The sequence below is a fragment of the Lytechinus pictus genome, chromosome 4 (genome assembly GCF_037042905.1).
Source record: "Lytechinus pictus isolate F3 Inbred chromosome 4, Lp3.0, whole genome shotgun sequence".
Taxonomy (NCBI): domain Eukaryota; kingdom Metazoa; phylum Echinodermata; class Echinoidea; order Temnopleuroida; family Toxopneustidae; genus Lytechinus; species Lytechinus pictus.
Genome location: NC_087248.1, coordinates 5,543,004 through 5,556,470, shown reverse-complemented (window position 1 = coordinate 5,556,470; position 13,467 = coordinate 5,543,004). Strand labels below are relative to the sequence as shown.

General features: G+C 34.6%; 1 protein-coding gene across 1 annotated transcript; it reads left to right on the top strand.

The window, feature by feature from the left end:
• The first annotated feature begins 145 nt into the window (after window positions 1-145).
• On the top strand, window positions 146-12,897 carry LOC129259134 (importin subunit alpha-1-like). Its single transcript, XM_054897420.2, has 14 exons — window positions 146-246; window positions 4,230-4,408; window positions 5,180-5,308; window positions 6,056-6,144; window positions 6,301-6,396; window positions 6,769-6,941; window positions 7,407-7,489; window positions 7,887-8,081; window positions 8,294-8,362; window positions 8,677-8,733; window positions 9,340-9,516; window positions 9,928-10,110; window positions 10,730-10,879; window positions 11,233-12,897. Exons 2-14 carry the CDS (start codon window positions 4,349-4,351, stop codon window positions 11,332-11,334), a joined length of 1,563 nt encoding a protein of 520 aa, XP_054753395.1. The 5' UTR covers window positions 146-246; window positions 4,230-4,348; the 3' UTR covers window positions 11,335-12,897.
• The last annotated feature ends 570 nt before the right edge of the window (window positions 12,898-13,467 follow it).

Below are 13,467 nucleotides of genomic sequence, written 5' to 3'. Positions count from 1 at the left end.
AGTTGGAATTCTATTTCCTTGCATCTAACTCAATAATATGTACTTTTAAAATATTATATAGCTATTTTAACGAATAATTCTACTAATATGTAACTGATTAGTTTGTTCTAAAATCACAAATCTTATGCAAATTGCCCTCATGAATATTGTTATGATGATCAGCCAATGAACAGCTTTCTTTTTCGGCTCTTTAAATAAGGCGCATCATTGGAACTTCATTTCAGAGTTCGATATCGGCACGAGCAGGTGAGCCTCTTTGTCTCCTTAAATTTGTTTCATATTTTTACTAAAAAGAAAAGAAAATTGATACGAATTAGTTTGTTTTGAGATTATAGAAACTACTGTAAATAATATGCTGCTTCATTTTTTTGTTTTTTGGATGTGAATTCAATGATTTGATGATGTTTTCTGGCATGTCTGGGAGACTTGATTGAACTTCGTAGGAATGATCTGCAGATCTGTGACTGTGGTCTGTGTGTCAGAAAGACTGTGTGAGTGTGAAATGCATGACTGCGCTGTCTGAAGTTTTGGAATGTTGGGCAGAGAAGTGAGAGAGTTCAAGTTCGTCTTTATTTATCCATAGGCCTATTGGAAATCTGTTTTGTTCACAAATTCAATTCAAGTTTACAAACATAAAAAAATGCCTTAATATAGGGGCCTAGGCCCTATATAAATTAATTAGGCCTAGGCCTATTAATAAAACCATATTATTTCATGAATAATACTAGAATTTTCAACAGTGAAAGTAACTTGAAAAAGACCGAACATGAAATTTGAATTTAAATTCTGGATCAAACCATTTTAGAAGGTCTATCTTGTATGCCCAGTGGTTGTGTGTCCGGACGGGTTGGGTGTCCGGACACATGACTTTTACTCTCAATTTTGAAAAGTTTACAAGCAATGTCTTTAATTCTTTTTAGCACAGAATATAAGAAAATATTATAAAGAACAAATATTGATGGTGAAAAAAAACTATTCAACCTATATTTTTGGTTTATTCCTGAGATAAAAACAAGGCTTCATTTCTGTTACGTGTCCGGACACCCAACCCCCCATCCTACTTAGGATGGGGGGGTCGGGTGTCTGGACACTTTATATTTTTGAAGCCTTTTTGGATTAGGGGTCTACACAAAAAATATGAAATCAATCAACTTCACTCAGTTTTGCTCTGACTCTGTAACTAATATTGCTTAATGCCTTAAAAAGGGCAAGTCCACCCCAACAAAAAGCATATGCTGCTTCAACTGTCTACTTTCAACTGTTAACATGTATAATTTGTTTTTAGCTGAAATTTCTTGTCTTCCTATGTATTTTCCTTAAGCGCTTAGAGACATTCTTTGTGATAAGCGCTATATAAATGATGTTAATTATTATTATTATTAAGAAGAATCTAACAGAGAATAACACTAAAAAATTCATCAAATCAGATGTAAAAAGAAAGTTATGACATTTTTAAAATTCAAATTTTGCTTGATTTCACACCAGTTATCCTGGTCGGTATGCAAATGAGGGGACAGATGACGTTACCCACTTACTATTTCTTTTGTATTCTTTTACGTGACATTTGACATGGTCTGATTTTCTCCATATTATCCTTTGAAACAAAGTTTTATTCCTCCCTGAACATGTTGCATTAACCCCTTTATTAAAGGACAAGTCCACCCCAACAAAAAGTTAATTTGAATAAAAAGAGAAAAATCCAACTAACATAACACTGAAAATTTCATCAAAATCGGGTGTAAAATAAGAAAGTTATGACATTTTAAAGTTTCGCTTAATTTCACAAAACAGTTACTCAGTATATGCACATCCTGGTCAGTATGCAAATGAGGAGACTGATGATGTCATCCACTCACTATTTCTTTTGTATTTTATTATATGAAATATGAAATATTCTAATTTTCTCCTCATTGTCAAGTGAAACAACGATTAATTCCTCCTGAACATGTGGAATTAGGATTGTTTAATACTATTTGGTTCAGTCAATTAAGTTGGTCCTCATTGTCAAATCTGTAAAAAATGAAATATTGTATAATTCAAACAATAAAAAACAAAAGAAATAGTGAGTGAGTGACGTCATTGACTCTCATTTGCATGTCACTGAGTTGTGCATATCACTGTTTTGTGAAAAAATAAGCGAAACTTTAAAATGCCATAACTTTCTTATTTTACATCCAATTTTGATGAAATTTTCAGTTCTGCTAGATTGATTTTTCTCTATTTATTCAAATTAACATTTTTCTGGGGTGGACTGGACCTTTAACATTGTTTAACATGTGGTTCAGTCAAGTTTTACATTGTCAATTCTGTAAAAAGTAGAATATAATAATTGTGTAATTGAAACAAAAAACAAGAGAAATAGTGAGTGATGGACATCATCAACTCATTTGCATATCACTGAGTTGTGCACTGTTTTGAGAAAAATAAGCAAAACTTTAAAATATCATATCTTAATATTTTACATCCGATTTTGATGATATTTTCAGCGTTTATTCTTGCTCGATTTTTCTCTATTGATTCAAAAATAAAATTAACATTTATCTGGGGTGGACTTGACCTACAACAGCTTATGCTAAAAATTGATAGAACTTTTCCAAATGGCTGTTTAAAATCGATTGTCTGGACACACGAACTGTCGGGACACACAACTGGGTAGATACCCAAAGTACACATTGCCCTTTTTCTCGACATTCGATTATCTGCGGCACTCAAATTATTTTTGACAGGGATGTGCATGCCTCACATTAAAGGGTACTCTGGGTTGAAAATATTCATAAAATAAATAGAGTAAAAATTCACAGAGCAAAATGCTGAAAATTTCATCAAAATCTGATAACAAAGTTATATTGCATTTTAAATTTTTATTTAGCAAACAGTTGTATGTCATGAATATTCATTAAGTGGGCTGATGTCACATCCCCTGATCCCCACTTTTTTCTTTGTTATTACATGAAATCATGTGTGAATGAGTATGTCTCTCAAAAAATAATGAAATAAGTTGCAGCTAAATGAATATCTAATGCAGATCAGTTGTCAATCCAAATTTTTTTAGTTCTTGGATAAACAAAATTGAATAAACCTAATTTCATATAATAAATGAAATATGACATCAGATTGCTCATTGAATATTCATGAAGAAATGCATAGAACTGTTTCAACCGGAATAATGCAAAATGAATCTTGTTAAAGGGGTACTCCAGGGAGGCGTTTCATGAAAGGACTTGTCAGACATTTTATCCGACAAGTACCAGTTTATCCGACAGTTACCATAGGAACAGTGCCTCTCAGCCAATCAGAATCAAGGAAAGATGTCAGATCTGGGGAGTGTTTCATCAATATTTTTATCCGACAAGTTGTCAGATCTGACATCTTTCCATGATTTTGATTGGCAGAGAGGCACTGTTCCTATGGTAACTGTCGGATAAAATGGGACTTGTCGGATAAAACGTCCGACAAGTCCTTTCATGAAACGCCCCCCAGACAACTTGTCGGATGAAAATATTGATGAAACGCCCCCAGGCTGAAAAATAATGACTTAAAGAAAGAAAAATAAGACAAAACACTGAAAATGTAATCAAAATCAGCCAAGCCCAAGGAATAACAAATATTTTTGAAAATATTTTTAAAAATCAGTTATAATGCTGCCTATATCCTTTGTTTTCTGATCACCATTTTAATGATTTTGTTGCTTATTGCTATTTCTCATGCAATGGTCACATGGTACAAAAGTACATGTAATAGGCCTATTCATGAACATCTGAATCTTAGATATGAAAGCATAACTTTCCAAAAGTAAAAAGTTTTACTTGAATGTTTTTCATATATTATTCATGAATTTTCTCAGATGAAATCAATGTTGGGGAAAAAGATACTATTACTAAAATTTAATAACAGAGTAGGACAAGTCCACCCCAATAAGTAGACTTCAATAATAGATAAAATTTGACATTTTTATTTAAAATTGAATTTTGTTAATGAGAAAGATGTCTGGTTTAAAAAAAAATTCTGTTACGCTATTTTATTGACTATGATTTTTTTTTTTAAATTCAACTGCCTTTTAAATAAATGGTGCTAGATTATTGATCTACATGTCATGTACATAATGTATGGTACATTGGAGAACAGTTTGGCAGGTGACATTGTGTCTGTATTTATCATACAATGTTGGGAAAATGGGTCACATTTTATGGGGGAAAATCTATAATTCCTTTTTTCTATTTTTGTTACAGATAAATTTCAGCTTTGAAAATACCACCAAGCAACTAAGGTCTATTTCCCAACATAATTCAAGTTCTGAATTCATTCCTGCAATCTTCATTTACTCACTGAGCTACATAACTGAAACAACATGCCTGGAATTGAGAATAACAGGATTAAGGCCTTTAAGAACAAGAACAAGGATACTAATGTAAGTGAAAATGTCATCGTTGACAACTTGAAAGCTTTGAATTACATAATGTTCAAAGTTAATTTCTAGATAATTGGCAGTATAATAGTGATAGTACAGTTTAATGGGTTTTTTTAATATTTGAAATTCTTTGATCAGTACTTCAGTAGTTGTAGGAAGTATATGGTGAATTAGAATGTTATATTTGAGTCACTTTAGTAAAGTTAGTGCTTAGTCTTTGTAAGATATTTGAGGTTCAGTATATTCAATTCCAAGGAAAATTATGCAATTGAAATTTAGACTGTACACACTGCACTGACTGCAGTGTACTTTCTGTTGTGAATTCTGATCTTATTTCAATGAATGGATATTTGGGGGAATCTACTTGTGAAATCTTGTTTACTTACTGTTGTAAAACTTCCATAGGATGGTATTCTGATAATTAAACCTAGGTTTATCCCTAGCCTAAACTAGAATTTTAAGCCACACTTTATGGAATGCTGGGCTTCATAGTATTTCTTCCGTATTTGTGGCAAATAAAATGTACCAATTCATTACGATTCATGTGTATTTTCATATTCCGCCCATTTCACAACTTGAATAATTTTTTGACAACTTTTTGCAGCAGGATAAAAACAATTTTCAAACAACTTGACAACTGACACTCCATAAAAGTATACTGGTAGTCTGATTTAAACTAGGCTTAAATAAACCATGTTTATACCACCCATACCTTCTAGTTTAAATGAATATTCGCACTTACATTGGTATTTTTATATACATGATTAATAGGAACTACGAAGAAGGCGTAATGACATGAGTGTTGAGCTACGCAAGGCCAAAAGAGATGAACAGATGCTCAAGAGAAGGAATGTTAACACAGAAGAGGAGCCAGTTAGTCCCTTACAAGAAAAGAAACAGGTTATTCATTAAGATGCTACTTATCAATGATGCATGCAGATTCAGATCTCGGAAGTCAAACTACATGTAGTATGCAAATGTGCATGCACATGAGTTCTTTATGCGATCTATCCTCACTCGAGTTGAGGCTCTGTTCAATCCGTTGCACGAAGCCATTAGGCTGAAAGCGATGGGTTGCACAGAGCCTCAACGAGAGTGGATAGGTCACATAATGGACGAATGAAGTTTATACGACTCTTCTAGATTGTGTTATTGACAAAATAGAAAAAAAAAATTCAGAAGCAGATGGAATTAAAATATTTTGCTTTGTCCAGGAACTCATTTTTCTCTGATAACAAGATTATTTTCCCCATGTATGAAAGCAGTAAATTATTTTCATTATTTTGTTGACGCGCTGTGATTAATGAATCTTAATGCGCACAGTCAGCCTTCTTAATGCGCTTACTTCGATGCGCGCAAACACACACACACATACAAAATGTACATACACACACATGCTCAGTGGTACACACAGGGAGAGAGCTCAACCGTGCAATGGAAAAATTAAAAAAAATGCATTGTAGCCGTGCAATGGAAAATAAAATTTGCATGCAGCACAAAATGGATCAAATATTGAATGGCTTTGAACCAATCAAATGACATGAATCTTTGTACAAGTTATATTAATATTGTTTCTTGATTCTGCTGTGTATTGACAAGAGTTCTGTATTGAATTAATCAAATTTTTTATTTAAAAATTACTTCCAGCCCACTGTTCAGATGACCATTCCAGAAATCTGCAAAGCAATTGCTTCAAGTGATTCCACAACACAGTTCAATGCTGTACAAACAGCAAGGTAAACCCACATTTTTTCTCCAATGTTGTGCATACTATGAATTTAAGCTCTTTTCTCTTTATGATATTAGTTGCAATTATCTTTGCCTTGAAACATTGATAAATCTCTATTTTTGTTTTCATACGGAGTTCATTTATTTATTGTTTATGTGAACAGGCGAATGCTGTCTCGTGAACGTCAGCCTCCAATTAATCCAATCATCAAAGCAGGACTAGTGCCTAAATTTGTCAACTTCCTTGGCCACAGTGATAAGTAAGTAATATGATTGCACTAGGCCATTTAGTCCCTTTCAAATTACGCAAGAAAATTTATATTTTTTCTTATGTTTGTTTTATCACAGCATGTATTCTACTCAAATTCGAACAAGTTTCATGAAAGTAGGAAAAACATAAATCAACAACGATAAATGTAGCTTGAATGTTACTACTTTGACAGTGGTTAATATACTTTGTGTATTTTTCATAGAAAGATGTGATCCATTTGATTAAGTTGCATTCATTAAAAAGAATTATTTCTTATTCTGTCTGCATGTGTAAAATGTAGGACCAAGTACATGTATTCTAGTTTGAAAAGTTTTAAGACTTGAAGATATCACTGACCGATGTTTTTGTTATTGATCTCTAGCCCAACAATTCAATTTGAAGCTGCATGGGCCTTGACAAACATTGCCTCTGGAACCCCAGAGCAAACCAAGGTTGTTGTCAGTGAAGGTGCTATTCCAGCATTTGTCAAGCTTCTATCATCATCCCATCAGAATGTGTGCGAGCAGGCTGTATGGGCCCTTGGCAACATTGCTGGTAAGTTTCAAGTTTATATTATGTCAGTGTTCTTTTCACTCCTCAAGAGAGTGATGACCCTTGCAAGAAATGCTCCTTTTTTTCTTAATTTTAGTCTGTTCAAGTCGACCCTTTCTTTGATAATTCAAATATTCTGCTAATTTGAAGCAATGTTTCGTGCCAGAACATGCGGAGCATGCTTTGATTACATCTTCAAAAGAAGAAATCAAATTTCACCTAATTTAAACTGATTTCTGTAGTTCTAAGTGATTTAACTTGGGCAGATTCCCCTGTGGAAGTAAACTACTGGTCATGAAATCTACAAGAAACTCTTGGTCAGTTTCCAGTGATCCCTGTATACTAAAATTTACTACCACAGGTTTTTCCACCAAATTCTGTTGTACTATAAAATCTATGGTCATAATTGTAGGTCACATAAAAAAGAAAGTGCAACATGTTCTAATCAGTTTTTCTTTTGTACACCAGGTGATGGTCCAGAAATGAGAGATGTAGTGACACGCCATGGTATCCTCCAGCCTCTGTTGGAACTCTATCAACCTTCCACCCCTGTAAGTTTAATGTTATAATTTTTAAAGGTTCAACAGTTGTTTGTAAAAAAGTATATTGCACATTTTTCGTTGGGGGGTTGTGTATTTTAGACCTCCTTCAAATATTTGTAAAGTCAATTTCCATTGATAACCAGGCAGAAATTAATACCAAGCAACATAATTTCTGATCTTCCCATTGGATTTTTGTACTGAAAATTAAGACTAAAGAAAATAATAAAAATTTAGCAAGCCCTATCTGAAACATGTCTTGAAAAGCTTTTGTGTTCATAATTGAGATTTTTTATGCAAGATTGTGTATTGCCTCCTTTAAATTGGAGACTGTGTTCATTCGTGTTGTATGCATTTATGATGTAATTGTAAATTAAATCCTATACAAAATTCCTTTATATCCTTCCAGGTTCCATTCCTGCGTAACGTTACCTGGACATTGTCCAACCTCTGTCGCAACAAGAGTCCACCCCCATGTGATGAGGTGGTGTCTGGTGTTCTCCCTGTACTTCAGTCCCTCATCCACCATTGTGATAAAGAAATTGTTGCAGATGCCTGTTGGGCTCTTTCTTATCTCACAGATGGCAGCAATGATAGAATTGAAGTAAGTGCCATCCTAATTTTTTTGTAATTTCTCCATTCCTTTTATGAACTACTCATGTATATAGTCATATATTTAGAAAGACAGAATAATTTTCCAAGTATTTCATCGCACTTTGATCCCTTATGCGATATAGTAGCCAAATGTGAGCTTATGTAAAATTATGCAAGTTGCACAAATACTGAATTTGATTTTTGTCTCTCATTTCCCTACAGCTTGTCATCAAGGCTGGTGTTGTGCCTAGAGTTGTTGAACTTCTGAGGAGCAATGAAATCTCAGTAATAGTGAGTATTCTTCTAAGAGCCTTCCTAGTGATCTGTTCTGTTAGATTAACCAGGATGATGAATTTTTCACGTATAGCATGTTAGTGTACATATTGGTTTTAAAAGTCTTATGAATAGTATATTTGTACTCAGTTTTCCTTGAGCTCTGAAAACAATATATTTTGACTTGCACCGTGTAGTGTTATACAAATTTATAGATATTTGTAAGTAATATCACTAGTGTAATTTCCTAGACTTCAGGTAGATTTCAGCCTTGTTTGTGCTAGTGTATCTTTCATTTCCATGCCTTTTTTTTCTCAATTTCTCCCTTGTAGACGCCTTCCCTAAGGTCAATAGGAAACATTGTTACAGGAACTGATGAACAAACACAGGTAAGACTGCAGCCATGGTCCAGTATGACACAGAAAAACAAATAAAAATGTCAGTGTAGAATAGATTTGTGTGTAAATGTTGGAAAAACAGCAGTTGTCTATTCATTTGATATAGTATTGGCTCTACTTGTTTGTAAAATCGAGGTAATGTAATTTGTCAAATTTAACCCTATCTAGCCCAGGGTATTTTGGGAGATCATATGGCCGAGGATGGAGGGGCTCACAGCCTGAGATCTCGGCTATTGATTGCGCCAAAATTGGCTAGCAGGTAGTCTGGGACATAATCTATGAAATGGTATCGTAATTTATTTCCTGCAAATCACTATTAAGTGATTAAATTATGCTAATTTATGGGTAATTAGTATTCAGTATTAGTATATTAGTATACCCCCGGCCTGGATAGGGTTAATGCCCCTTATTGTTGATTGCAGGATGAATTTAGTCACATGTATGTAATTTGTTGGTGTAGTGGCTTGTACCCAACATCTTGGGCATTCTCCTTTATTTTCACTTTTTTGTGCCGCACTAGCTCTTCAATTCATGATATTGTTCACTCTTCAAGTGATGAGAATAAATAATGTATTTTCTTCATCCATTTCTTGGCAGGCTGTAATTGATTGTCAAAGCTTGCCAGTGTTTGTCAGCCTTCTACAACATCCCAAGCAGAACATCCAGAAAGAAGCTTGCTGGACCATTAGTAACATCACCGCAGGCAATGTACAGCAGATTGAGTCTATCGTCAATGCTGGGCTCCTTCCCCCACTTGTTGGTGTTTTAGAAAAGGTAAATCTATCATTGGATATCCAAACAACTGAATAATTATTTAGTTTACACCAATAGCTGGCAGATAGCTAAATGGTTATTTTGGGGGAAGTTCAGAGTTTAATGGATTGTACAATACAGTCGAGTCTGCTTGAATAAACTGAGTCTGACTAGTAAGCAAATGTCTTCTAATAAGTCCAAGTCAAACTGATTTTATGTGTGATTTGAGCTGATTTACTTGGACTTTCAATGACATTACAGTATCTAAATAATTTGTTTAGATATTGCTTTAGGTATTTACCATCCAAAATATTGAGTTAGTATGTTTTTTATTGGTATATTGTCGGTCAAGGCCCTTGGAGTGTCTGTCCAATGGGAAGGGAATGTTACATCATTTGCTTTTACCTTCTTTCAACCTCTTTTCTTCCAAAGGGTGAATACAAGAGCCAGAAGGAAGCATGTTGGGCAGTGACCAACCTGACCTCAGGAGGGTCAGTAGAGCAAATTGTACAGATGGTCCAAGCTGGTTGCATCAAACCACTCTGTGATCTTCTAAATGTCAAGGAGGCAAGGATCATCCAAGTCATTCTAGATGCCCTCAAAAATATCCTCTCTGTAAGTATTCGTTGCTTCACATTCCTGCAGAGATAAATTGCTGACCTGCCCAATTTCATATTGGCTCCAGAAAATGGCCCTGACTCATGCCCTTCTATCATCACCTTCTCCAGAAAGTTTTTTTTTTTACCCTGATACTCCCGGGGTATTTCAAAGCCTGTTATTACCAATGGGGGGGTACTATGGCCCCCCCCCCCCCTCCCCGAGATCTTGGCGCGATAGCCTAAAAATTTTGCACAAGGGTCGAGAATTATGTAATCTACAAAGTCGTATAACTAAATTTATGAAAGTCCTTGTATTTCTTTTAATTAATTTATGCAAGAAATCATAGATTTTGTTATTTCTCACTAAATAAAGCCTCAGGAATAGCAATTTTTTATACAAATGTCTTTCATAACTCCCTCATCAACTCCTGAAAGAAAAAGATAGGTTTTGGTAATTGTTTCGTACATGTATATTCGACATGGGGGCGGGGGCATAATGCTCCCCCCCCCCCCCCCCCCCCCCCCCCGGAGTATTAGGGTTAACCCAGTTGGTAATTTGTCACCACAGAGCAAAGGTAGAAATGACTGAGCCCTGTTTTTAACTTTGTTTGCATCATTGATTTTTTTTTTTGTAGGCTGCTGACAAGCTTAAACAGCTTGAGATTGTCTGCGAAATGATTGAAGAAGCCGAGGGCCTGGATAAAATTGAAGCACTTCAACAGCATGAGAATGAAAATGTCTATGAGATGTCACTAGAGATCATCGAAAAGTACTACTCACCACAGGTACGTGTATTAAGTTATATATATGTTTTGGAATTATTTGCAGTGCTTGTGCAATCAGTGATGCATTGGCTGTATTCATGAGACTTTCGATTAGTACAAGTAGACAACCTTCATTATAAGTTGACTGGAAATTATAATGTCTTAATGTTCCTTATACATTGTTTGGCTGATTGCAGATCACATTTACACTGTTCTGCATATTCCATTGAGAAACGTGTTGGGGAGGGGGGGTAACCGAAACCTTTGTGAAAATTTTTTGACAAAGATTTCATTGTCATTACACATGCATTTTTGTATTTTGCATCCTTTTCTATGAAATGTCTCATTGCAAGTTTGTTATTTTTCATTGACAGGAAGAGGAAGACGTGACAGTTGCCCCATCAACAACCAACAGTGGAACATTCGAATTCTCAGCTCAGCAAGCCACGGCTCCACAGGATGGTTTTGCATTTTAAACCGAATCTGTCTTTATGCTTCCTTGTAAAAGAAGTGTGTGTTTTCAGATGGTGATGAAAAATATTACATCTTGTTCAGAGATATAACATTTGTGGATGTATTTGTCTATTGTGTATAAATATATGGAAGCATGTTGTCTCCTTGCAGTTCCAAAGTCGTTTTCAATTCTATGCATGTGGCGAAAGGATTTGTAAATATGAGGTTATCTCCAATTCGTGTACAAGTCACACCTTGTATCCTGTCTTGATCAGGATCAGAGTTTGAAGATTATCTTAATTGTGATTTCATTGCTAGGTTTGACCTCAGGATTGCTAATGTGAAGCAACATGCCATATTGATTCCCAGTTTGTAATAGTATTTGGTCTTTTAGGCATTTGTATAAAATGTTGTATGTGGCACATATGACAAAGTATTGACTGCTTGAATTATTCTCAGAGTATATTTCGAAAGTGCATTTGGATTGCATATGTTTATAGAAAAAGTCCTTCTTTGGTGAAGAGTTGTAAATAGATAGTAAATGGTTGAGCACAGAATAATAAACTTGAACAAAACAATCCTGCCATCAATAATCATTCAAACATGACAATCTAATATGATAGACTTTATCAAGCTGATGAGATGACCTAGAATTGATGAAGAAAAGATAAAGAAACATGAATGTGCAGCTTTTATGGTCTTCAAGTTGTGTCTCGTCTGTATTTAACGATCTTGAAAAAATAGATGGATGATGCAGATAATGCAAGTAAGCCAAGTATATTAATATGTGTATGTGTAACATTCATTTGGTGCCTTTTTTTCAGTTGTATGAAAATCTTGTTACAAATTATTTTTTGTGTTGCATTTATTTCCAACATGATGATCATTGATATGAAAGCTCATACTTTACTGACATTCCTTAATTTTTTTCTTACAGGATAAAGACTGAAATCTTTTGCATTTGTTTTTTCTCTAAACTATGATCGGCTAACACAAATTTTCTCTCCACAGGTTTTGTACACTTGTATATACAAAACATTATTTTGTACAAAAGAGCAATATTTATTAATTCTGACAGTCAGAAATTGAAAACAAAACTCATTCACTTGCAGAATAGCAAGAGCAATAAACCACTTCATAATTTCTAAAGAATTTGTGTGTTTATCATTTATTTGTTTGTTTTGTTATGTCATAGGCAAAAGATAGAAAATCTGCACATTATACATAAAACCTAACCTCTAAAACTAAATAAACCTTAATCCTTATCTTTACATTGTACTGAACCAAAATTTCTTATTACAATCCTAACTCTAACCCTTATGCCCTTGAGATACAAGACCGTAGCAAATGTCGCATGAGCAAATATTGTCACCTTGTAATTATTCTAATTGTCAGCAAGTCAAAAATATCTCTGTCTTGGTTCTGACTTTGTTCATCAATTATATCTTGGTCATACTTAATGTTTTCAAAAAGGCGACACGAAATTTGCTCTGGCGACAGTTGCTCCGGGCTTTATTTCATCAAAGATATAGGGTTAGGGTGCAATAGGGTTTTATGTTAGGTTTAGGATAGGGCATAGTGTTCAATCCAGTGTTGAATTTGGCCATTCTGTTAGTGTGTGGAATTTCCAGCAGAACAAATTTTTCTGGAGCAAATGTCAAGAACCTTCAGAAGACCCAATTCTTCTAGCAAGGTTGACTACATTGTGAGAGAGGGTCAGCGATATGAGACAAGTATAGCTTTTCAGGGTCATTATAAGTACATGTATATTGCAATGTGGACTAATGTAAAAGAGGAATTCACTTTGGTACAAGAACCTTCCCAACAGCAAGTCTAAACAAATCTTGTTTGCACACTATAGAAATATTCACTACATTTGGGTTGGTTGCACCACCTCTTTCTATTCCCAGAACCATGCAGTGCTCCTTAAACTTTAATCTCATGAAAACCAAACACATAGGAGTGAGGTAGCAATCTGGATTGTGCCGTATAGTAAATGTAGATGATCATGTAAATGAAAACTAAATAGAATTGAGGACATTCAGAGATGAGAGAAAATAGAAGAGATTTCTTCAAGTTTTATGGCATATCCTCTTTCCTTCCTCTCACTTTGGATAGGGTTAAAACTTTGTAAAGGATGAGTAATATGAATAATC